General features: G+C 46.5%; 1 protein-coding gene and 1 long non-coding RNA gene across 10 annotated transcripts in view; one reads left to right on the top strand and one right to left on the bottom strand.

Annotated features, from left to right (window-relative positions):
- The window catches only part of ZNF236 (zinc finger protein 236), an 88,226-nt gene extending 77,788 nt beyond the window's left edge, over positions 1-10,438 (bottom strand). For 2 of the 5 annotated variants that reach the window (XM_084780659.1, XM_084780660.1), the window contains exon 1: positions 10,196-10,436. In XM_084780659.1, the coding sequence (XP_084636785.1) occupies positions 10,196-10,250 (55 nt within the window). In that variant the 5' untranslated portion in view covers positions 10,251-10,436. Of the gene's footprint in view, positions 1-7,656; positions 7,767-10,195 lie in introns of those variants that run through there. The other 3 variants (XM_084780663.1, XM_084780661.1, XM_084780662.1) reach the window with 3 other exon arrangements.
- On the top strand, positions 8,429-25,248 carry LOC311596824. Of its 5 annotated transcripts, XR_014778996.1 has the most exons (6): positions 10,669-11,153; positions 13,392-13,648; positions 14,698-14,881; positions 18,632-19,232; positions 23,008-23,066; positions 23,360-25,248. It is a non-coding gene; the product is annotated as an uncharacterized lncRNA (long non-coding RNA). The 5 variants fall into 5 exon arrangements; XR_014778997.1 differs by lacking the exons at positions 23,008-23,066; positions 23,360-25,248 and adding an exon at positions 8,429-9,912 and having other exon boundaries at positions 10,769-11,153; positions 18,632-19,368; XR_014778998.1 differs by lacking the exons at positions 23,008-23,066; positions 23,360-25,248 and adding an exon at positions 8,429-9,912 and having other exon boundaries at positions 10,766-11,153; positions 18,632-19,368.
- Positions 25,249-25,789: the final 541 nt, after the last annotated feature.

Raw genomic sequence — 25,789 nt, 5'->3', positions numbered from 1 at the left:
CACACACACACACACACACATTGCTAGTTTATCCAATACTGTTTCCTTCACTTCAACCCACAGAGAGACATCTAACTCACATTAAGAGTGTAACAGCTTCTTAACCCACTCAGTAGGCTCGACTCTACAGAAATATGAGCCTTTAGATGCTAACTGATTATGTCTGAAAATTGCTACAAAGAAAAATTAAGTACAAAAGGAAAAAAAAAAAACTTTGTTCTCAGACAGTGAGAGACTGCAATTCCTTGCTTGGCCAACTCTGCTTGCCAAAAGGATTTCTCACACAGGATAATACTTCAAACTTAAAAAGCATTTTCAAATATCAAAAAACATTGACAACATAGTACAGGTGCTCATAAATTTGCCAAGAATGTCAAAGATGTTCTAAATAATTACAGTTTTTAAAGTATTAGGGTATAAACAAATAATGCACTAGAACTATACAAGCATGACAAGTTACATGTCATTTCGTATCAAATCTGGGGTCTGGGGGGGCGTTCGCTTGGTTTGGAGGGCTTGGCTAGCATGTACACGGTCCTGGGTTCAATCCCAAGAACCACATAAATCGGAACAGTGGTGCAGCACTGTAACTCCAGCACGTGGGAGATGGACTCAGGGAGGACCAGAAGGTCAAGGTCATGTTAGACAGAGTGTGCCCACTGATGTAACAGTGGTGTGAAGGCCATAGGGTAACCAAATACTTTTTAACTAGATTTAAGACTGATCCACAGGGAAGAATTCAGGCCTGGTCTCTAAACCTGGCTCCAGAAGTTAAAGGGCCTAATGAGAAAGCTAGGACTCATGTTTTGCTTACTAAACACACACACACACACACACACACACACACACACACACACACACACACACGTACGTACGTACGTATGTGTACGTGTATACATAACTGGCCCTAGGTGGGACATCCATACCAATAACACCCCGCCCCTACCCCTGCCCAAGGCTCAGGGAAGACAAGGCAGAAAGAATACAAGGGTCAGAGGATGGGGAGAAATGCAGCAAAGGTCTTCTGGACATGCATAGCCACCGTACTCATGAGCTCACTGTACCTATGGTTACCTGCACAAGGCCTGAACAAGATCAAGCCAAAAGATCAGTTAACATTACAGCAGGTGGCACTAATTGTACTCAATGGGTTATAGAAAGAAAAAGGTAGAAAGGCGGATGTACTGGGAGGCCACCCACAAGAAGAAAGGAGTTGGCAGAGTTTTGTATCTACAAAACTACAAAGTTTGCATCTACAAAGATACACTGTATACATGTATGCAATTATCAGAAAATAGACTCTTTTTCTAAAAGTTCAATCAATATTATCTTCAACCACATAGTGAATTTGAAGCTAGTCTGTGATACTGGAAAACAAAATGAAATCTGATCCAAAAACATCTGACTTCAGAAATCTGGGACTAGATTTGGGGCTGAGTTTAGGTTCTGAGGATTCAAGCCGACTCTGCTTCTTCAAAGACCTGGCAAACACCAGCATTAGACAGGCACAGTCCTCCTTTTACATTCCCTTTGCAGCCAACAGCCTGAACTCTCACAGATGGACAAGTTTCCTGCCTATGACAAGAACTGTGTAATTCCAAGGGGAGGTGGTAGAAGGGAGGTAGAGCAGAGATGGGTGAAAAATAACAACTCAAACACTGCCCAACAGACCCTGGACAAAAAAAATTATTTAGCTAAGAAAACTAAGAGTCTAGAGAAACTATGCCATTTAAAGAGGGTTCATTTCCAATAAAAGAAATCTAAGGCTTCCTCCTAAGTCAGTACTTCTCTTTGTAAGGTGGCGTCTCAGATGAAAGCACAGTCCCTACTTTCTGCCAAAGTAAAGACAGCAGATCAGGCAGGATTTCTTCGGCAGCACCTTAGGCCAATGTGTAAGCTCAGAACCAGGCCAAAGTTCCCCAGATGTTTGAAGCATGAGCAGTTTCAGTGAAACGACTATGTTCTAAGTCATCAGTGTGCATGAAGACAACCAATACACAACATATCTCTAACACAACTAAGCCAAGGAACCCGCGCCTATTGATGTCAGTTCACTCCTGTTCTCACAGCAAATGCCTTTCAGGAGCATGAGTGGCCCCCTTGGCCAGTGTTTATATTTGCAGGAGCAGGCTGGGGGAGGGTAAGGGCGGCCTGGGCAGGGTTTATATTTGCAGTCTTCATCATGCCTTGACTGCTCCATTTGCCCCTCTGCTGCTCTACCATCTCAATTGTCTTAAGACAATTTCTACCTGCAAAATTTGACTGCTAAGGTAGATGAATGCATTTGGTAATCATCCTGCATTATCCAGGTATAACAAAACTACAAGTTAAATTATAACAAAATAAAATCTGAAATGCCTACAGCCTCCTGTACACCTGGAACACAGAGTTCTAGATTTGAAATTTAGATGTAACAGGGCCTTTCAAAAAATGTTCCATAGCATACTGCTAAAGCTGGTATTTTTTGGACTATACAAAAAAAGGGAAAAACTGATTTCGTACATACATGATACCTTCTGGGTCTGACATGCATCACGAGTCACTTGGAGGTGGAAGCACACATACAAAAATAAATAGCCAATTCTAATGGCTATGCAGCTATATTAATATAACGTGCAAGTGCTACACCAAACATGGTAGAAATGGCACGCAGACAGACTTAGGGACTAGAGTAACAGAACTGACAGTCTGGAAATAACCTTTCACATCCTGTCAAAAATGCCAATCAGTTTCTTCAATAAATGGCCGCAGGACTGGAAGACAGCCGGCTGTATGTAAAATAATGAATTCATATGCCTACCTCATACCACTTACAAAAGTAAACTCAAGTCAGAACAAACATCTCACTTAACTACAACACTATAAAACCCTTGAAATATAAACAGTGTAGTGGTTTTCATCTGGCATTCACAAGTATAAGGAAGGAGAAACAAGAAGCCAAGCAAAGTCTGAGCAACAAGGGCAAAATCTTGCCTCAAAATTAAGTGACAATGGGGGTGTCACACGTTTAGTTCCAGCACTCAAGGGGCAAAGGCACGCAGATCTCTGTGTTGCAGACTAGCCAGTGCTAGGTAGTGAGATCCTATCTCAGAGATAATAAATAAAGTTAAATAAGCCCCTAAGGGAAAACCTTCCTGATTGAAAACTTCATAACGGGTTTTTGCTTTTGTTTTCTTTTGTTGTTTGAGTTTTGTTTTACTTTTCTGTAGTTTTGGGTTTTTTATGATGTTTGTTTTTTGAAACAGGGTCTCACTATGTAGCTCTGACTGCCTTGGAACTCACAAATGTAGACCCAGGCTGGCCTCCAATGCGTAGTAATACATCTGTCTCCACCTTCTCAGTGCTGAGATTAAAGACATGTGCCACCACACAGGGCCTCATATGGGTTTGATCTAAAGTGATCAAAGGGAAAAAAATAAGTAGATTGGATTTCATATTTTATATGTCAAAGAACACTATCAATGAAATTTGAATTTTCTTGCTACTAGTTACAGAATAGGAGAAAACATCTACCAATCAGTAATAACTCATATAACTCAACATTCAAAAGGCAAGCGAATAAAGCCTGAAATGAGGAACAAATTTAATAAACAATTTCCCAAAGAAGTAAAAATATCAACAAATACAAAGATAGCACTGTGATTTAGATATGAAGTGTCCCCCAAAGAGGCTTGTGTTCTGAAGACTTGATCCCCAGCTGGTTGGTTCTATTTTAGGAGGCTCTGTAAACTCTGAGAAGTAGGTCACTGGGGACATGTCCCTGGGTGGAGGTGGGAGGACACAAGGTGTTCATGGTCCCTGTCTGTTCCTTTCCCTACTTTCTATCTGCCATTGCTTAATATCATAGTCAACCTTACTAAGGCAAGCCAGAATCAACAGACCAGAGCCTCGGAACCCATGTGCCAAAATAAGTCCTGATAGATATTCTCCTCCGATGAAATGAGCCAATTCAAGCCAAATTAAAGTATAAAAGCAGGTTTATTGAGGGCAGCTCTCAGGCGAGTTCACCGGTCCTAAGGAACAGGGTTAGGGATCCTGCAGAGGGACACAAAACAGTGGGCAGAGTGATGAAGGACAGAACCAAAATGTCTAGATTATATAGTGACGAGCATCTAAGTGAGGAAGCCCCGGCCCCTGACTGAAAAGTTCATTGTGGAGGGCGGAGTGTGCTAGCTATAACAGGTAGGGACCGAGAGAAACGAGAGAGCCTGGAGTCCAGGTCCACTTAGGGATGTTCCATAGGCACCTCAGCCACTTGTCCCAGGTCTGAATCCCAAGTCCTTCTCCCTTAAGACAGTTCTATCAGGATCTGAAGTCTACACCAATGCTCAACACCATTGATCAATAATGGAATGTAAATCAAAAGTAGAATGAGACAGTACTCGCCAGAGCAGCCACACAGGATAAAGGGAACACACACCAGAGCGGCCACACAGGATAAAGGGAACACACACCAGAGCGGCCACACGGGATAAAGGGAACACACACCAGAGCGGCCACACGGGATAAAGGGAACACACACCAGAGCGGCCACACGGGATAAAGGGAACACACACCAGAGCGGCCACACGGGATAAAGGGAACACACACCAGAGCGGCCACACGGGATAAAGGGAACACACACCAGAGCGGCCTCACGGGATAAAGGGAACACACAGCAGAGCGGCCACACAGGATAAAGAGAACACACACCAGAGTGGCCACACAGGATAAAGGGAACACACACCAGAGTGGCCACACAGGATAAAGGGAACATACACCAGAGCGGCCACACAGGATAAAAGGAACATACAGCCCTTTTCTGAGTCCCTGCGCATTAGGATAACACACAGGGGCTGCTTAACAAATATGGGTCAGAGAACATGACACAAGCCTCAGTCAATCCAAGTGACTAAACCACCTAAAATACGGCTTCTGACAATTGAACAAGTCAGTAACAAAAAGGCTCTAAATGCAGCCAGGTGTTAGTGGCACACGCCTTTAATCCCAGCACTCAGTAGGCAAATCCATGAAGCCAGCCTGATCTATGGAGCCAGGACTGACAGGCTACACAAACAAACAAACAAAAGCTTCAAATGTTTGGAAAGTAAACTACACTGAAAATTATTAGAAAAGTATCTTGAACTTTCTAAAAAAACAATACTGCAAAATGCAGTAGAAATGCCAGTCTTGATGCACATGGCCTTAATGGGTACAACTTTGTGCGTGTTATATAAACGTTGGCTCATCTATCAACAGGTGAGGCAGATCTTTCTTCTCCCTTCCCCCTCCTTTCTTCCCTCTCTCAAAACAGGGCCTCACTATGCAGCTCTGGCTGGCCAAGAATTTGCTAAGTAGACCAGCTGTTCTAGAACCCAGAGACTGCCTGTCTCTGCCTCCCACGTGCTGGGATTAAAGGTGTGTACCACCACACCCAGCAAAACTTACTTATCTACATACTAAACTTCTTTCAACACTGTTTTGGGTGGGTCAACATTTCTTTTTGTTTTCTGTTTCTGTATGCTTTTTGAGATAAAGTTTCAAGTAGCCCAGACTGACCTTGAACCCATTCTGTAGGTATGAATAGCCTTGAACCCTGATCCTACTGTCTCTACCATCCAAATCCTGGGATTACAAACTGCAGGACTACGCCCTGCTGCTAGTCTCTTTAGACTTCGATTTTCCTATTATTTTCTCTAGGAAACTCAGTCTGCTCTCTGCTGCCATACCACATTTGCACTTATTCACCGTCCTGAAGAGTGAGTGATAGCAGAGATCAACTCTCTGATTTAGCTTTGAACCCCCAGCACCTAGCACAACACCTACTTACTACAAAGTGTTCACAACTAGTGTGGAACAAACCTAGCCGCCCACATGAAGAGTATTGTTTTTATATATATCTAGAGTCCATGCAGACAGACATCTCTATGCCCCCAGGCTACCTTCCAAATGACTCAATCTCCAGAACTTCAGTTCCCTGCCACCACAAAAACCCCTCAGAGTGACCCTTAAAGTTCATAATATGCTGGGCATGGCAGTGCATGCCAAGGCAGGCAAACTTGGAGTTCTAGGTCAGTTAAGGTTACTTAGCAAGACCTTGTCTAAAAAAATAAATAAATAAAATAATAATAATAATAATAATAATAATAATAATAATAATAATAATAATGTAGTGACCAAAATGCTGGATAAATCATTACAGATTGTAAGAGGACAGTCACTGATCTTATATACATCTTAAGTATTAATAAGGACTCAGAGACCTGCAGTTTATACAGATTTCTTAAACATCTTCCTCCTAGAAAGCTGAGTTGAAGCAGAGTGTGATGCGCACGCCTGTAATCCCAACACTCTGGGAGGCAGAGGCAGAGGGATCTCTGTGAGTTCAATGCCAGCCTGGTCTACAGAGACTCCAGGACAGTGAAGGCTACACAGAAAAACCCTGTCTTGAAAAACCAAAAAGAAAAAAAGAATGAGAGAAAAAAAGATGAAGGAAAGAAAGCTGAGCTGGGGCTGGAGAGATGGCTCAGAGGTTAAGAGCACTGACTGCTCTTCCCAAAGGACCTGAGTTTGATTCCCAGCAGCTGCGTGGTGGCTCACAACCATCTATAATGAGATCTGATGCCCTCTTCTGGCCTGCTGGCTCACCTGTAGGCAGAATACTGGATAACCAATAAATAAATAAATCTATAAAAAGAAAAAGAAAGAAAGCTGAGCTGATTTTTAAACTGAATGTGGAGCTCATACCTAATCCCAGCGCTCGGAAATCAAAGGCAAGAGAAGTGATATGAACAAGGCCTAGGTCAGCTTGCCCCAGGGACTGGACAGACAGACAGACAGACAGATAATAGATAATATACAATTAAACAAAAAAAACAGAACAGGGGGCTGGAGATGGCTCAGTGGTTAAGAACACTTGTTGATTTTGTATAGAACCTGGATTTGGTTTCCAGCATCCACACTGTGGTTCACAAATGTCCTTAACTCCAGTTCTGGGGAATTCCACAACCTCTTCTGACCTCCAAATATCAGGCTTGCATGTGGTGCATACATTCATGCAGGCAAAACACTCATAAATATCAAATAAAATGCCAAGCATGGTGGGGCACGCTTTTAATCCCAACAGGTGGATTGCTGTGAGTTTGAGGTCAGCCTGGTCTACAAAGTAAGTCTAGCATAGCCAAGGCTACAGAGAGAAACCCTGTCTCAAACCCCCCCCCCAAAAATCAAATAAAATAAATCTAATTTCTTTTCAATCAGTTTGTTGCACATTAACATAATACATTTTAATGAAAAACAGTTTCACAAAATCACCGACAACTTCTTTAGAGCTAAGGTCTTACTGTGTACCCTGGGTGGTCTACGGCTTGGGCATCCACCTGTCTCTGCTGCCCAATCGCTATGACTAAAGACATGTGGAGTAACCATGCCTGGCTTACAAAGTTTTTAATGTCTGGCTTAATAAAGTGACAGCTGGCTTCTCATATCCACACCTGCATGCCCCTGTTGTGAGGTGTATGGATATATGACAGGACAGTCACAGAGCTGGCACACAACCAAAATACTGCATGCTAAGTTGGCTGCAGTTACACTCAGCACTGCTGTAATGTAACTACTGCAGGTAAGTTAGTGAAAACGCCCAGTGCTCTTAATGACACTATAAAGTATTTATCTTACCTACTCCTCCTCAAGGAGACCTCAGGGCCGCAAGCAGCACAATGCGAGAACCCCTGCTGTGAGCCTGACTGGCTTACAGCTGCCCTCTAAGAGGTCTGAGGAAGATCTCTCTGAAGAAGCTGCAACACTTGGGCTAAGAGTGAAATAAGATGATCTCTCAAAAGCAAATCAAATGCCCAAAACAAACAAACAAACAAACAAACAAAAAGCCAAAACTTGCAGCATGGAGGACAGCAGCGAAGCCCAGCAGAGCACTGAAGCTGGGCCTGAGGCTTAGGGAGTGTGAGGTCACAGCAGAGCCCTCAAGGACCTAGTCTGAAGTCTGATCAGGGTGAGGCCTAGTCACATTTGAAGAGATCACCCACAATGACAAGTGATGGACTCAAAGACCAGCAGAGTCCAGTCTGAAAACTCCACCTCTGGGCCAAGGTGGTGATGCAACCTTTAATCCCAGTGCTAGGGAGGCAGAGGCAGGCAGATCTCTGTGAGTTTGAGGCCAGCCTGGTCTACAAAGCAAGTCCAGGACAGCCAAGGCTCTGTTACACAGACAAAGCTTGTCTCAAAAAACAAACAATAAGAAAGAAAGAAAGAAATAAAGAAAGAAAGAAAGAAAGAAAGAGGAAGGAGGGAGGAAAAAGAAAAAGAAAACTCCACCTCTAGAGCTATGGGTACCTTGGAAAGGTGTAGTGGACTGCAAACCTAGTTCTGAGGAAGAAGCTACAAACTTACCTACAGAGCTGGAGAGATGGCTTAGTATGTAAAAATAAACAAACAAAACATTTGCCAACAAGTACACACACACAAAAATGTGATTAAAAAATGTTAAAGACTTAGCTAGGAAGTGCCTAGGAAAACAGGAGAAACAGAATCATCCTGTGTGCGCGGTGTTACCATCTGGTGAAATGTAGTGCTGGGGGAGGGATGAAAGCTCAGCCTTGTCTCAACGGAAATGTTACATTCCTTCTCTGAAAGCCTTCTTCACACTGACCCTTGCAATACTGTTGGCATAAAACATGTAAACAAAAACAAACACCACACACACACTATGAAAGCATGGTCAAGGCTACCGCAGAGAGGCAGCAGCCATTGATGACTATTCTGGCAGTTTCTCTGCACCGCAGCTCTTCATACTTGCTAACACTACCATACAAGCCACCATTGCTCCAAGCAATCCATGAAAACCAACAGTGTGAGAGCGCTTGCTGTAGTTCAGAAACAGTGTTCCTACTGCCCTATGGCGCGCCTGTTGACTCTGTCAAGAGTAACAGCAGCTACTTAAGTTGTAACTTTTAGTTTGGGTGTCCTGTTCCCGAGCTTGCACTGGTGCCGACTCCTCACCCCTTTCTCCCAAAGGATCAGTTTAACACAGCCCTTTGTAGGTCCAGGCCGGTGGGCGGCGTCTGCACCTGGGCTCCTTGGTCACACACAGCTATTCAATCTCTGCGTACTCATCCCCAAAGACAGTGAAACCCTGAGTCACAGAGCAGCAACCAGCTACTTAAACATAATAGAAGTTGGGGCGATTCACCTTCCATTGCGTCCCAGACAGGCACCGCCTTCCCAGCGCCCAGGCAGGGTCCTTTCCCAGCCAGCTTGCCTGCACAAACCGCCCAGGGCCGCTCCAGGGCCACAAACGTGGGGGACTCCGAGGCAGGTATTTTGCAAGCTTGAGACTAAACCCTGGCTAAACCACGTACAGAGGAGCTCTGCGCCTCTCAACCCGATGAGCCCCCATCCCATCTCAAAAGAACGCTGTGGCAATGGATGTCCGCTTCCTCCTCCTCGCGCTGGAGGAGGGGCCCCTTAGCGCCGGGCTGAGGGGGGCGACGGTGTGGGTGACATTTTCCCCCATCACTTTGCCTGCTGTAAAACTGCACTTCTCCTTCCTGAGGAAATAGACCCCCAAGTTAGCTCAAACGAAAGCAGCCAGCGAGGCAGAAGTGACAGAGAGCAATGCCCTCCTCCTCCTCCTCCTCCTCCTCCTCCTCCCCGGATCTACTGAGCGCTCCCCGCGGCCTCCCAGGACTCGGTCCCCGCTAGGACAGGGTCCCCCCTGGGGGGCACGGAACCCCGGACACACCGGAAGAGCCGGCACTCCCTCGGGCCCGTGCGGAGGAAGGCCGGGACGGGCAGGGGACAGGCGGAAGGGACAGGGAGACATTGAGGGAGGGGACTGAGAGGACGGCGGCGCTGAGCAGGCGACATGGAGGGCGGGGGGGACCGGGAGAGGCTGGAGCACCGGGACTCAGGAGGACGGTGAGGAGCTTCTGAGACTCTGAGAAGCCCGCGGCGAGGGGCTCGGGGAGGGAGCCGACAGGAACTCGGGAGGGGGAGGGGAAAGCCGCCGCCCGCGCCGCCGCCCCCGCGCCGCCACGGCCCGGAAAGTAGGCCCAGCGCGGAGGGGCCTGGCCGCGGCGCCCGTATCCGTCCGCCCGCGCTACGCCCGCCCGGCCAGTCGCCGCCGCCCGCCCGCCCTCCGCGCCGCTCCCGGCGCACCCCGCGCCCATCCGGGGACTCGGCGGCCGCCGCGGGGCCTTACCGGAGTCGCCGCGCGCTGCGCCGTCCCGGGGCTTCGGGGGGCGGCCCCGCGGCATCGTCGCGGCGGCCCACCCCTCACTCGCGCTCTCACTCGGCGGGCGCGCACGCGCGGCACCGGCGGGCGGGCGCGCTGCGGCACCGGCCGGACCCGGCCCGCCGGGCTCACGGGGTGACGGCGCCCGGACGCGCGGGCAGCAGCGCTCGGACCGCGCCGGCCTCGGCGGGTTCCATGGCCCGCGGGCCGCGGCGGGGGCGTTGGGAGCGGGCAGTGGGGGCGGGGGCGCCGTTATGCGCATGCGCGGCCCGACAAGCGGCGGTGGCGGCGTCACCTGGCTCGGCGATCCGCCGGCCAAGCAAGCCTGTAGGCCCTTGGCCTGATTTCCACTGTCCTCGGAGGCCTCTCGGTATCCCGGACGGTGTCCCCGACTCTGTCCCCACCCGGACCTCGGAGGCCGGTCCGGACAGCAACCCTCCCCCACTCCACCCCCCCAGGGAATGGAAGGATCGGAGGGTGGTTTGGTCGTCCTGTGCTTGCCTACGTTTACTTGTGTTGGTCACCTCTGACCCCAAGCAGGGGAACTGTCCCAGCACATCTCTACCCCGGACTCCTATTTAAGCATCCCTGGCCAGACCTTGTTCGGAGTGACAAAGACCTAGGAAGGAAGCGTACCCACAGAGATGCCCATGGACTACAGGAAACAGGCCTGTTTCAGTAATGCTTCTCTCTTAGGCTCCATTTTAGCCTTAAAGTTTACCATTTCAGGTGTGTCACCTTGTATGATTTGCTGTTGTTCCTTTTAACTCCAGCCAGTGATTTATTCATAGCAGCACAGCCTGAAGCCAGCTTAATAATCAAGTATCTAGCGTGTGTGTGGTGACTCACCTCTAATCCCAAGGCTTGGAAGGCTGACACAGCAAGACCACAAAGCTGTGAAATTGAAGCCTACCTGGGCTGTCTGGTAAGTGCCAGGCTTAAAATGTAAAAGTAATAAAATTATCACAGAAAGGAATGACTGTTTGCTCCAGTAAGCCAGAAGTATTAATACAATCTCAGAATTCTTAGGAAGTTCAAAGTAATATTCCATGCGTACCAAAAAAAAAAAACAACAACAAAAAATTAGTCCTTAAGCTGAAAGCTAGAACTCAGGTGACAGAACAAGAAAGACACAAAACTACAGCAAATGTTTAAAACGCGTGGTGCTACAAGCCTTTAATCTCAACTGCTCTCGGGAGACAGAGGCAGGAGGATCACTTGAGTTGGAAGCCAGCCCGGTCTATAAAGTGGGGTCAGGACAGCCAGAGCTACACAGAGTTCTTTCTTCAGCAACCAGTTCTAATAGAAAACATTAAAGGATTTCTGTTAGAATCCTCAACCTCTTCCCTAGTTTCAGACATCTTTCTGTGTGTAAATAGAGCATTCCCAACAGTATCTCTTCTGTATCAGACTAAACCAAATAAACCCACTGCACCCTGGCTCTTACAGATCCTCTCTGGAAAAACACGTGTGCACTACTAACTTTCCCACTCCTCATAGCAGGCATCGTCTCTACAGACCTAAGAACTTTTGTCCCAAAACCTTAACATTCAACAAACAATTTAAAGTGTACATTGACCTGAGTGAGCACTTACACACCAAAACTGTCAGCACCTGTCCTGTCACTATGCCAGCCCACCTGTCAACTTTGTCTCCTCGTGCTTCCGAGGCAACCACTCATCTCCTTCCTGTCACTACAAAATTCTGCTTGAATTCACTAATTTGAAATGAAATTTCAAATTAGTATGTAGTTTGGGGCTGGAAGGTATAGTCACTTTCAGCACATATATTTTGAATTTATTTATGCACTCATGTGAGGTCATTCCATTTTGTTAATAATGCCTACAAACTGTTTCTCCTTACTCTTCACAGCTGAACCCTCAGACCAAACTCAAGCACTTTCCACCCAGCACCATTGTCACCCAGACACAATGACAGCCCTGGAAGTGCCTAGGCCCCATTCTTTTTCTTTTTCTTTTTCTTTTTTTCTTTTCTTTTTTAATTTTTTTTTTTTCCGGTTTTTCGAGAGAGGGTTTCTCTATGCAGCCTTGGCTGTCTGGACTCACTTTGTAGACCAGGCTGGCCTCAAACTCACAGCGATCCGCCTGCCTCTGCCTCCCAAGTGCTGGGATTAACGGCGTGCGCCACCACACCCAGGCCCCATTCTGTCTTAATCCCAGCCATGGAGCATTTTATCATTCTTCAAAGAAGCCAAGTGTGTCTCCTCCTCAGGCTTTTGCACATTCAGTGTAATGAATTAACCAGCCTCATGGCTCAGAGCCTGTCCTACTCAGTCACAACATTACATATGCTGCTGTATTCTGTTTGCACAAGTATTAAGGTATTCAAGATTGAATGAAAGTGGCTTTTACTCCTTTTTTATGATGTGTTGGCTCTCTTGTCAGGATGACAGTGGCATCCCCAAACATCCTGGGAAACATTCCCAATACTTTTCACTCACAGAGTTTCCAGTCGTACACTTAAATAAGATTAACTTCTGATCTATTTTTATGAGTGGCTTAAATTACAAATAAAATTTCAAAACTGCTGATGAACTATCCAGTCTTTTGAATTAGTGTCTATGTTTTCTAAGGACCTACACAGTCTCAGATGTGTCGGCATGGGCTTCTTTTATGAACTGCTTAATACGTTTAGGATCAATACAGATGCCCCTCCTATTCCTGATCTCCCTAATTTGTACCTTTGTGGTGATAAATCTTACATGCAAACTTGACTAGGTTAAGAAATATATGGAGATTCATATTTTTATTTCAACTGAGGCTGCATGTCATAGTGGCAGAAACAAACTTTTTCAAGAATAGAAAGGCACTGCCAGCTGGGTGTGGGGACTCACTCCTTTAATCCCAGCACTTGGGAGGCAGAAGTAGGCGATCACTGAGTTCAAGGCCAGCCTGGTCTCAGACATCTCCCTCCCTCTGCCTCTTGAGTTCCATGATTAAAGGCATGCACTACCATGTCCAACCTTGTGCTTCAAATTGTCATCCTATGAGCCACTTGGTGGCTCTTCTGGAAAAGCAGCCTGTACTCTTAACCACTGAACTATCTCTCCAGCCCCCAAGTCTTGATTAAAGAAAAAGTAGATAAAATGGAGCTACATCAAGACTAAAATTCGTTATAATTCAGTCACTTTCTTGTCTAAAAGCACTGCAGGGGAGAAAGACAGGAAGTGAAGAGAACACTGTCCCCCGAAGGGATCTACAGTTCTGGAGATTAGGTGTTGGTATCACCAGGGATGGCTGCCAAGTGAATATGAGAACCCTATGTACCGGGGCCTGCTGAGACATTGGAATCCCATGCCTGCAACAATTATTGTTAGCCAAGGCCATGTGCCATTCTGTAAAGCTCCATGTTCTGAGCTCTCCCGGCCTCCACCATGATGATGTACACCTGTCTATAGAGGTAATAACTGTAGGCTTTGGTCTTCTTAAACTCTATTTGGGGTTCTTTAATGCCTCTCCCTCCCGCCCAACCCACCTGCCCTAGATAGGAGAGAAAGAAGGTTAATAGAGACAAAAGAGGTAGACCTTTTTAGACTCAGTTCTGGGGTGATTCCAGCACACCCCTTAAAACACAATTATAACTGCAGCAGCGGAAACCTCAAAGCAGGAATGATGAAAAGCAAAATCTGTTTTGGGGCTCCTATTTATCTCCTCTCAAAGTCCTTACCAGCACGTTTATTAACTGGCAAAGACCATGCCCCTGCACAAGGCAGTTCCCTTTCTATTGAACAAATATCTCACATCCCATACTTGGAGTCAAAACGAAAGCATGTTTGTAGCCACTACAAATAACTCCAGGTCTTTTATCCAAAAAGACACTCTAGTGTTCCCCTAGAGCCCCAAAGCCTTTCAGTTATCCCCAAAGAGAAGCAAGTACTCTGAAGACTGTCTCTAATAGAAGGTTAAGATAGAATGCAGAGTCAACACTTTTCGTGTGAAAAGTTGTAGAAATACAATATTTGCTTCCTTATGATTAAAATAACAGCTTTGGCTTGAAAAATGGCTTAGCAGTCAAAAACACACTGGCTGTCCTTTCAGAGGATTTGGCTTTAACTCCCAACATCAATATTGCAGGTTAAAGCAGTAACCAAGTCCAGGGGCTCAGCCAGGAGGCATGCACATGGTACACAGACTTACATGCAGGCAAAACATTCATACTTTTATTTTAAGCAAAGATTCACAGAATTAAGCCGATCTCTGTGAGACCATCCTGGTCTACAAAGTGAGTCCAGGACAGCCAAGGCTACACAGAGAAACCCTGTCTCAAAAAAGAAAAAAAAAAGATTAACAGAATTGACCCTGGAAATTACTAAAGAAGAAACATTAGAATTCTGAATAACATCATGTTTTGTTCTGTTGTGGTATTTATGCAGCAGCCTGTGCTAATTTACACATAGGCTCAGATGCTTGAATATTTATTTGGTTCCCTTGGTGGCATTGTTTGTGTAGGATTGGGAGATAATGGCCATGCTGGAAGAAGTATGTCCCTGAACAGGCTTGCAACTTTGAAAGCCACACCATTCCCAGTTGAGGCTTCCTGCTTCCTGCTTGTGATTTGAGACAGTGCTCTCAGCTATTCCTGCCACCACCTGCCCTATTCCCTGCCGTGATGGACTCCCATCTCTCTGAAATGGTAAACTCAAACTCTTTTTATAAGTTGCCTTGGTTGTGGTGTCATATCACAGCAACAGAAAACACGGCTTCTGCCTCCTAAGTACTGCTACTGCTGCAAGTACAGATACCACACTCTGATTATACAGTGCTAGGGATCTAACTCTGGGCTTTCTGTGTGCTAGGCAAGCACTCTACTGACTGATCTATATCCTTACCCTATGTATGTTATCTTAATAACAAAAGGATACAGGGATGTGAAATTCAGCTTTGGGCCATTATACATTATAACTGCTGGTCCCGTATGCGCTGCCCAGCTTTATCCATGAGTGTGCTGAGGCCTACAGGAGTCAGGGAACATCCTCCGTCTGTTCCATGGGAAACGTGCAGCAGAGCCATTCTCCAGCTCTTTAAGCCAGTGGCTTTTCCATGTGATACATTCTGCCCAATCCCGGTCTTCATTGCCTCCTGTCTCAAGCCCTCTTCAGTTCTTGACGGTCCTTTTATTTGGGGGGCAGAGGGGTGGTAATCTTACACTAACCAAGCTTATAAGCAAAAATAATGAGCTGTTTCCTCCCCACCCATATTTGGAATGCAGTAGACATGTTTACATCCATCACAGCAGCTCAGTCATGCTCACCTTTTTATCACTTAAAGGACTTCAGTGTGGTGGGAAGTAGTGCTGGGTCATGAAAGAACCACAGAGAAGGCGGGTGTGGTGGTGCACGCCTTTAATCCCAGCTTTTGGAAGTCACAGGCAGGCTGATCTTTTGAGTTCAAGGCCAGCTTGTTCTACAAAGAGAGGCCAGGGCTCTGTGTAACAGAGTAACCCAATCTCAAAAAATAATAAATGCACAGAGAGTTGTAGAGAAATTTTAATTCAGAACATGGCTGCTCTGGCAAGAGATCACATCCAAAGACCTAGATCTGTGAGATACTGCTGGAATACAAACACCTTTTATCCAGAAGACCGCAGCAACCAGATCTAACTAAACTCAAGGCCAGCCTGGTATAGACCAAGTATCAGGTAAAGAAAAACTTAGGTTCACACATGGTGGTACGTGCCTTTAAACCCAAACAATGAAGGTAAAGTTTGCAAAAGGAAGCATCCATGTTTGAAAGTAATGTTTTGAGTGGCAGAAAAAGTGACAAATCAGAGAATAGGATATCCCCAACTCTAATGAGAACAGAGAGGAAAGGGAAGCTACTTAGGGGCAATACAGAGAGTGAGAGGAGCAAGTTCTACTGGGATAGTAATAGACAGGTTGCAGAGAAAGAACTCAGGTGAAGAACGAAGGAGCCAGAGATTAGAGCAGATTGCTGGAGTTACTTTGAGGCTAAGCAGAGCAATTCAGAGGTTGAGAGAAAAGCCAGATTGAATAAGTCAACAGGGAGTTTGAGCCAGAACACCTGAGTTGAACCAGCCAGCCCAGAGCTAAGAACAAGAAAGGGTGTGCTTATTTAGCAGTAAGTCTCAGAGGCTAAAAACATTGTAGGCCTAGCTTAGGAGACGGAGGCAATAAACCTCCACGACAAAAACTGAAACAGGTGAGTAAAAGTTTTATATATGACAACCCCGCCCCCAATGTGGTTGGTAAGAAAATCCAATGTGATTGGAGAAAAAAAAGCCCATAAACATTACAGAAATAGAGAACATCTGAAAGAAATGTCACAGAGGACAGGAGACATCTGACAGAATGCTGAGGGGAATTCGCCTGGGATCATCTCCATAGAAAAATTCAATTCTTTGAGTTCTTTTGGATGCCCAGAGAGACTCGGGAGACCTCAGAACAGTGGGATCCTTAAGCCCAGAACAACGAACAATGCTAGAGGCTCTGAGAGCAAATCACAGTAAGCAACCTCAAAAGAGTTTTAATTATATAGACAGACTTTCCCACATTAAAAATGGGAAACTCTTACAGTAAAAATGTATCAGTTCAGCCTAAGATGCTAAATAAAGACAGAGTCTGAAGTGTACTCTAAAGCTGCTAGCTCTAAGCTGGGCAGAAACTATACTAATACAAATCTATTCCTAAACTATGGTAAACAAACTACTCTAAACTGATATATAATACATATACCCCAAGCATTTGCTACAATGATACTCCACAGGCCATTCTTCCCTTCATCTTCCTACCCTGTCAACCTTCTCTCCCCCAACTGCCAAACTTGCTCTTTCTCCCCAGGAAGCTCCGCCTACCACTTCCTGTCCTTCTGCCCAGCTGATTGGCTAAACAGCGCTTTATTGATAGATGTTACATCCACTCAGTATTCCTCCACAAAAACTCCATTTCAGATCCCTTGAGAACAAGAGTAGGAGTCCAGGGATAAAGATGTTGCTTGAAAACACTATTGGAGGCCAGACGTGGTAGCACACACCTTTAATCCCAGCACTCGGGAGGCAGAGGCAGGTGGATGGCTATGAGTTTGAGGCCAGCCTGGTCTACAAAGCAAGTCCAGGACAGCCAAGGCTACACAGAGAAACCCTGTCTAAAAACAAAAATACAAAAACAAAAAAACCACCATTGCAATAATCATTGCAGTTATGACCACCAGAATAAACTCCTCTTTAAAGTCTTGAGAGACAAGAGACAGAGGAACCAAGGGAACAGAAAATGCTTAATAGTGAACCTATGGTACCTAATGAAATTGAGGATCAAGGTAGACAGCCCGTTGATAATGGGTACAACTCTGGTTTGCTGCATTGGAACCCAGCTCACTGGCATGGAGCTGGGCATGGGATGAGAGTGCCTAAATGTCTAACGTGTGGATTCATAAATACCTAACTATACCTTGATTTTTAAAAAGGGGGGGAGAGATTAGCTGGAAGACACTGAATGGTGGGGGGAAAACCCTACTGAATTAAATCAACCTCTCTACTTTAAAGATGTTTTAACATCAGAATGGAACTTGAGGATTATGCTACATTTGGGAAGAGGTTTTGCCTATATTTCTTTTCTTCTTCTTCTTCTTCTTCTTCTTCTTCTTCTTCTTCTTCTTCTTCTTCTTCTTCTTCTTCTTCTTCTTCTTCTTCTTCTTCTTCTTCTTTCCCCCTTAAGACAGGGTTACTCTGTGTAGTCCTCGCTGTCCTGGACTCACTTTGTAGACCAGGCTGGCCTCAAACTCAGCGATCTGCCTGCCTCTGCCTCCTGTGTGCTGGGATTAAAGGTGTGCACCACCATGCCTGGCTTGCCTATATTTCTTCCTTTTTTTTTTTTTTAAGTTTTTCAGAGGCCGGGCGTGGTGGCGCACGCCTTTAATCCCAGCACTCGGGAGGCAGAGGCGGGCGGATCGCTGTGAATTCGAGGCCAGCCTGGTCTACAAAGTGAGTCCAGGACAGCCAAGGCTAACACAGAGAGACCCTGTCTCGAAAAACAAAACAAAACAACAACAACAACAAAAAGCTATTGGGCTGGAGAGATGGCTCAGTGGTTAAGAGCGCCGCCTGCTCTTCCAAAGGTCCCGAGTTCAATTCTCAGCAACCACATGGTGGCTCATAACCATCTGTAATGTGAAATGACGCCCTCTTCTGGCTTGCAGGAGTACATGCAAGCGGAGCACTGTATACATAATAATAAATAAATAAATCTTTTTTTAAAAGTTTTTCAGTTTTTTGAGACAAGGTGTCTCTGTGTAGCCTTGGCTATCCTGGACTCACTTTGTAGACCATGCTGGCCTTGAATTTAGAGCAATTCCACTGCCTCTGCCTCCTGAGTGATGGGATTAAAGGCGTATGCCACCACACCCAGCAGGCTTGCCTATATTTCTATAGGTGATGAAAGACTATGGGTTACATCAAAATTGATAAAATTCTGCTATGAATAAGAGAAGCATCAAAATGAAAGACACAACTCAAGGAAGAGACACAGAAAGACAGCAATGCAGACGACACAGAAAGCAGACACCCCCCCCCCCCCCCCGCATGGAGACAGCATAACAAACCAGCTGAAGAGGGACAGATAGCTCATCAGATTGGTAGACTGGAAAACCTTGATGCTGAAATGGACTATTGCTGAAGGACAGATGATCAGGACTGCAGTTATGGAGGCTCATCACATCAGTGGCTGTGTCTATCTTCATAAGGACATTCGGACTATTAATTTTGTGGGATTGAAACATGGGTGCTTCCTTTTAAAAACTAACCTTCCCGTTATTGTTTGGGATCAAATGTGTATACCACCATGCTTGGACCGAAGCTTTTCTTTACCTGATACTTGCTCTATACTTGGCTGGTCTTGAACTCAGGTCCACTTGCCTCTGTCTCCTGGATTAAAGGTGTGTTTGTATTCCAGCTGGATCACACAGACCTCGAAGATCTTTGGATGTGATCTCTTGCCAAAGCAGCCAGGTTCTGAATTAAAATTCTACAGGAGGTTAGTTTCTGCCCAGTTCTAGTGTATAGGCTTTTAAAAAATATATTAGGTGTGTATGTCTTTTATTGATATAATGGGTTAAAAATAACTGCTGTAAGAATTATATGTATTAAATGGTAAATTCTACAACATCTGTGTAAAATTCCTCTCTTAGCCTTTCTACCATCATTAGGCTCACCTGCTAGGGAGAATGGAAAGGATGTGCTACACCTGCATTAGCTCAAATTGAGGCAGTGTGAACATTCCATACCATAAGACTTGGGGTGACAGGCTGTTAAGCTGAAAAGCAACATGAGCTTCCACTACATAAACTGTGTCCAGCAGAGTGACCCCAGGAAATCACTTTACTTTCTAGGTCTCAGACTACAAAAAGGGAACAGTGGTCCTGCTACTCCTCAGGGCTTCACACATGACTCCTGCTCCATGAGCTAATGTAATACATCTAGCACTGATTTTCTCTGCAAAGTTGGCTGGATGAGGGTTAATGGCCATGGTCCCTAAGCACACACCCTCCACCAGGCAGGCTCCACTGCCCGATTACTAGCATGAGTTAAGGAAAAGTTCATCAGTGCTGCAGGAGTGAACTCAGACTAGATCTTAATCTTCCTGATACCATGGAACAGCCCCTCACTGGGCAAATGGGAACACTAGGGCAGCCTCCCACTCTCCTCTGTAATCTTGGGTGTTCAATCCCAGTGCCTTGTGTTTAGCCTAGAACCCAGAAGGCAGGAAATGGGAGAGAAGCTCGTGGTGATTTGCCTGTCTCTGTTGCCCTCGGGTTTACTTGTCTATACTCTTTAGACAAGCCCTGCTACAGCCCATGCTGGCCACAAACTTGCTAAACGGCTAAGAATGACTGACGGTACAACTTGCACATTTATTTGGGGAGGGCGGGTGGTGCCCTAGTACTGAGGCAAGCCTGTAGAGATTAGAGACTTGCCTTGCCAACTCTACTTCCATCATGCAGGTTCCAGGGATCAGACTCAGGGCATCATGACTGGCAGCATGCTCCTGCTGGCAAACCAGATTTCTGCCAGTGATCTTGAACCTCTGACCCTAGAACTGTGATTAGCATGTAGACACAGTCATCCAGGTGGGCTCTGGCCAGAACTGTCATTGTACAGATCTCAAGATTTCTTAGTGGCAGTTCATTTATTCTCAGCCTCCCCCCACCCCCAGCTTTCTCAGTAGCTAGACTTCATCCTCTGCTAACCGCCCTCAAGCCTCTCAGGTGGAGGACTACTGCCTCCTGGGGGTGGCAGCTCTCCAAGCCACCTGTCAGAGTCACTATCTCCAGAGAAACCTCCTGCGGGTATGCAAGGGGCTCCAGATCTAGTCCTCACACATGCTGGAAGACAGGCTTCCAAACATCTGTCAGACGCACAGTTATTCTGTCAGGTTCTGCTAGAAAGGTCGAAGTCTGATGCTTCTAGATAACCTCTGAGCTCGTTATAGCGACAGTATTCGCTTTCTCAGTGGGGTCCCCTCTCTGAACCCTAGAAATGCTGAGGTGTGTCACATAGCCTTCAAGGAAGATTAGAATCTGGACCCTTTTAGAACCTGTTGAGCAGGGCCCTGGGAATTCCTGGAAGTACGCCACCCTATGCTAAGGAGACCTAGCCCCCAGCAATGACCGTTAATCATACCTAGTCGTTCTTCTCCCGTCATACGGTAATTAAGTACTGTGTTTTCCTTCTCGTGATAGGACCCCATGCTACTACATGTAAGTGAGGTACTGCACCACTGCATGTAGATTAAGCATCCAATCAGATACATTCACCCTCAAACCCCTCCCCACAGCCCAAGCTTTATAAATAAAGGCTGGCTTGAGTTCTCAGGTGCTCACGCCACTCCTCCACCTCGACTGTCTGAGACTCCATTTATTCTGGGTGAGAATTGCTGGTGGGTGCGGTCAAGCCGGCGATGGCAGAGCTTTTGGACATCCACCTGCTTCCTCTGCCGTGCTTAGCACACAGCAGCTTGACAAAGGGCTGTGACACTTTTGGTATCATCACTGCCTTGTGGAGCTCCCGAGTCTCTCCATTGCTGTCTGATACCAGTAATGTCATTCTAAGAGACCTAAACTAATACTCAGTGGGTGGGAAGTCATTTCCACCTCCCCAGGTGAGAGGGGGAACCTCTCCTAGTACACAGGCCTCACCCTAAAGCACTCTAACCATCCGTGAGAGAGAAACTGGACCTTTGACCTCACAGTCAGTCTGTTCTCATCTGGAAGCAAGCAGTGCCTAGACTGACCCGCTGACCGACACTGCACACCCACCTGTCTCTTTTGTTAAATGTGGTGTCCCCTATGGTAGCCATGGATTTGCTGAGCAGAGCTGATCAGTGCTTTTTCCCTGCCTGTGGGTGGTCCTGCTAATGCCCCTACCGGTAATAAGGCCTCCTGGATGACTGTCTACATGGCACTTCAGGATTCTTGTTAATCAGAGCTCCAGGTTCAAGATCCCTGGCAAAGAGATGGCCCCACCCGGAGGGGCTCAGTTTTATCTCCAGCTCTTCCTCTCCTGTCAGCCACCGGAGCCTCTGAATTGTTAGCACTGTGGCTCACCTCGGCACTGCCCCTGCTCCACCTCCTGTTCTGCAGACAGGGTTTCAGTTCTCACGGCTCAGCCTATCCTTCCCATCCCTATGCTCAAAGTATTCTGCTTTGCTGGTTTCCACACTAAGGAGAACGGAGAATAGATGATGCAGCGATTGGATGGAGACATAAAGCTGCTGGCACTTGCTTAGCATCCCACCGTTTCTGAGAGGGACGGTAGGAACTCGGTGTGCACAGCAAGTGTAACCCCAGGATCCTGCTGCCCAGGGGCCCACACAGTGGGGGAGAGAAGCTAAGAGTATGGCTTTTCCAGTCTCCCCCTCCAGGAAGGATCCTCACAGTCAAAGGATAGAGGTTCTTCCCAGATGTCTCATCTTCTATGATGCTTAGTGTTAAAGTAACTTTTATTCACCTGATACAATTGTTGTCTCTGAGGCTTACTGCTTCTGTCCAATGAGCAAGGCCTGGGCTTGGAAGTTTCTAGCCTCTGCACAATCACATGTAGGCCTAGAATGTTTTCAGCCTCTGAGAATTACTGCTGAATAAGGTCGACCTTTCTAGCTCTTTCTGAACCATTGCTGTTTCGGCTCAAACTCCTCTCCTAGCTGACTGAGTCAATCTGGCTTCTCTCTCAGCCTCTGACTGAATTGCTGTGCTTGACCTCAACCCAACCCTAGATCTCTGTTCTAATCTCATTCTCTGGCTCCTTCTGTCTTTACCTGTATCTAGTGTGTTCTCTCTTCAACCTCTCTCTGTAAAACTCTCCCAGTAAAAACTTCCTCTGAGTTCCACAAACTGAACTGCTGTGAGCTCAACTCCACTGCACTGCCTCTCAGCTCACTGACTCAATGAGCTGCCTGACCAGAACTAAACAGAACTCAGCGCTCTGCATGCCTCCGTCTCCAGAGTGCTGGGATTAAATAGCTGAGACTTGAGACCTGAAACTTGCCGGGCAGTGGTGGCACACACCTTCAATCCCAGCTCTCAGGAGGCAGAGGCAGGCAGATCACTGTGAATTCAAGTCCAGCCTGGTCTACAAAGCATGTCCCGAAACCCTGTCTCAGGGGGAGGGGGCGGGCGGGGAGAGCAGCCAAGAGTACCACCACACCAGGACTTAATCTCTTTATCTATTTGGAGCTTGCTCTGTAGTAGCCTTTAACTCGGATATGTGCTTGCCTCTGTCTTTTGAGATTAAAGGCGTGTCTGCATTCCTAGGTCTTTGCCTGTGATCTCCTGCCAGAGCAGCTATCTTCTGAACTAAGATTCCTCTACAGGTTAGTGTTATCACCTTGACAAAATCTAGACTCAGCTGGGAGAGGTGTCTGTGAGAACGCCCAGGGGGAATGGACTTACAGTAACTGATGAGGGAAGAGCCATGTTAGTTGTAGGTGAAGACAGTGAGCCGAGTTCCCGTGTGCCTGCTCCAGTGCGCTCTCCTCACTGTGCACCTTGTAACGTGTGGCCAGCAGCTCCAAGCTCTTGCTGTTCTTACTTCCCCAATACGGTGGGCCGTAGTGTGATCTGGGCCCCTTCTCCTAGGAAGGGTAATTTATTTATTTTCTCCCAGTTGCTTTTGCAGAGTATTTCATGAAGACATCATCTTTCACCGTGCTGGAATCTAGAGCTCTGTGGACCACCATTTAGCCCACCTCATGCGGCTGTGAACGTCTCCCCACATCGTCATTGCTGCTGTGTAAACCGCATTTCATTCACTGTCAATGCTATACAGGTTCCAGTGTGTGACAATGACGCCCTAGATCCAGACTGCTTTCTACCGGGTCCCAGTTGGAGCGTTTGGCCTCCAGCTGGTGGCACCGTTTGGGGAGACTGGAACCTTTCTGAGGTCGAGCCTGCTGGAGGAAGTAGGTCAGCACTAGGGGAAGCATGCCTCTGAAGTCTGTAGCCCAGCTCCCTGCTCCTCCGGTCACAATCGGCTTCCCAGGCTCCAGCCACGGAACCTCCCCCACCACGTGTCCCTGCCACCACGGAGCTGCCCAGCCACCATTCCTTCCCTATGGTGGACCTGAAATTTTTCTCCTAAAACTGGAGCAAAAGAAATCTTTCTCCTCCTTCAGTTGTTTCTGCTAGACATTTCAGTCACAGTAACAAACACAAAAGTAGCCATTCTTTTGTTTTGTTTTGTTTTTCCAGACAGGGTCTCTCTGTGTAGCCTTGGCTGTCCTAGACTCACTTTGTAGATCAAGCTGGCATTGAACTCACAGTGGTCTGCCTGTCTCTGCCTCTCGAGTGCTGGGATTAAAGGCGTGTGCTGCCACCACCACTGGCGATTTCCCTGTTTTTAAATTAATGAAAAAGACAGTGAAGGGTGCAGACAGAGAAATCAGGATGCTGCCACCTAGTGGTAACACATCACAGCCCAGGCATTTCAGAGACGCCATTTCCTGCACAGGCCTGACCTCCAGTGGAGGATAGTAAGGCAGAATGTTCTGACTCACCAAAAACTGCTGAGGCATTAAAAGGGTGACTAGACTCGGTGTTACAGTTTTCCCCTGTCTGTTTGATATAGTTTTACCACATGTACAAACACTGGTGACTTTCTATTCCTGCCAGGAGGGTGTAGGAGAAGTTCTACAGTGACACCAGGGAAGCCTAAGTGGGGAAGCAGGGCTCATGTGCTGGTTGTTATGCAGGCTCCCATTGGGAGCCACGTCACTTCCTGGCCCCCATACACTGAACTGTTCCGAGCTCTGACACTTCTGCAATTCTAGGATTCTTGAGGCTTCACGTTGAGACACTGAAAAGTGTTTCTCAGAAAACTACAAAAGCAGCAGGATTCCTCTGACATCAGCCCATGACAGCAGTTGCTTTATCTCCATGGAGACCTGAGACAAACAAATTGCAGGTAGACCTAGAAATGACCCTTCAGATCACCATGACAACCAGCCTGAGAGTACAAAAGTTGGCAGACCAGCTGTACCAATTTAGTGTTGGTACCAGTGCATACATGGGACATTTGAACACACTCACATCACACAGTGTATATAAGAGAGGAAGTGGGGTGTGAATCCCTTCAAATATGTCTCTTGATTCTGGAGTGCAACAGAGTACTTGCCTAGGATACACAAGGCCTGGATTCAGTCCTCAGGATCACACAGACTGGCCCTGGTGACAGATGACAGTAACCCCAGAAAATTCAGAAAATTCAGGGGTTCAAGGTCATCCTTAGCAACATGGAGAGTTTGAAATTGATCAAGGGTACCTGAGATACTTGGTCAAAAAGCAAGCAACCAAGAAGGTTAGCTGGGAATCTATTCTAAAAGCAAGGTAGTTATTGTGGCCTTTATATTGTTGTATACTTAATATATTGTAATTATATATACAGGCAGTAGGAATCCAGAGCTTTATGACTTGAAATGAAGTACACGATTATCCCAGATACAGCCTTTTCCTGAATCTCAATTTTTTGTTTGTTTGTTTAGTTTTGTTTTTGTTTTGTTTGTTTGGTTTTGGTTTTGGTTTTTTTGTTTGTTTGTTTGTCAAGACAGGGTTTCTCTGTGTAGCCTTGGCTGTCGTAGACTCACTTTGTAGACCAGGCTGGCGTTGACCTCACAGTGATCCACCTGCCTCTGCCTTCTGAGTGCTGGAATTCAAGGTGTGTGCCACCAGGCCGGCTCAAATCTCTTTAAATACATATGGTAGCTATGGTTAAATCTCTCCGACTGATTTAGTTTTAGTCATTGTACTGTTGTCACTTTAGGGCAATTAATCTCAACAGCTCAAGGCTCACCTTAATGCCCATGTGGTGACAGCCAAATATCATCAGCTTTTGGGAAGAGCAAGGGTGAGAGGTCACACACGCCCATGTTCTGTTTGTGCAAAGCGTGAGGCTATGAGTGCTATGACAGTGTTGTACACACAGTGCTGTCAGCAGCTGCCTTCCACGACAGCTGGGGGAGGGGCAAGGAGGAGCTGCCTCAAGCGCACTTTCACAGCTCTGGGTGCTGAGGTCCTGAGTAGGTAATGAATGAGCCCTGCA

Source organism: Acomys minous (genome assembly GCF_964271855.1).
Source record: "Acomys minous genome assembly, chromosome: 4".
NCBI lineage: Eukaryota > Metazoa > Chordata > Mammalia > Rodentia > Muridae > Acomys > Acomys minous.
Note: the sequence above shows the minus strand (reverse complement) of the source record. Positions and strands in the feature narration are given on the sequence as shown.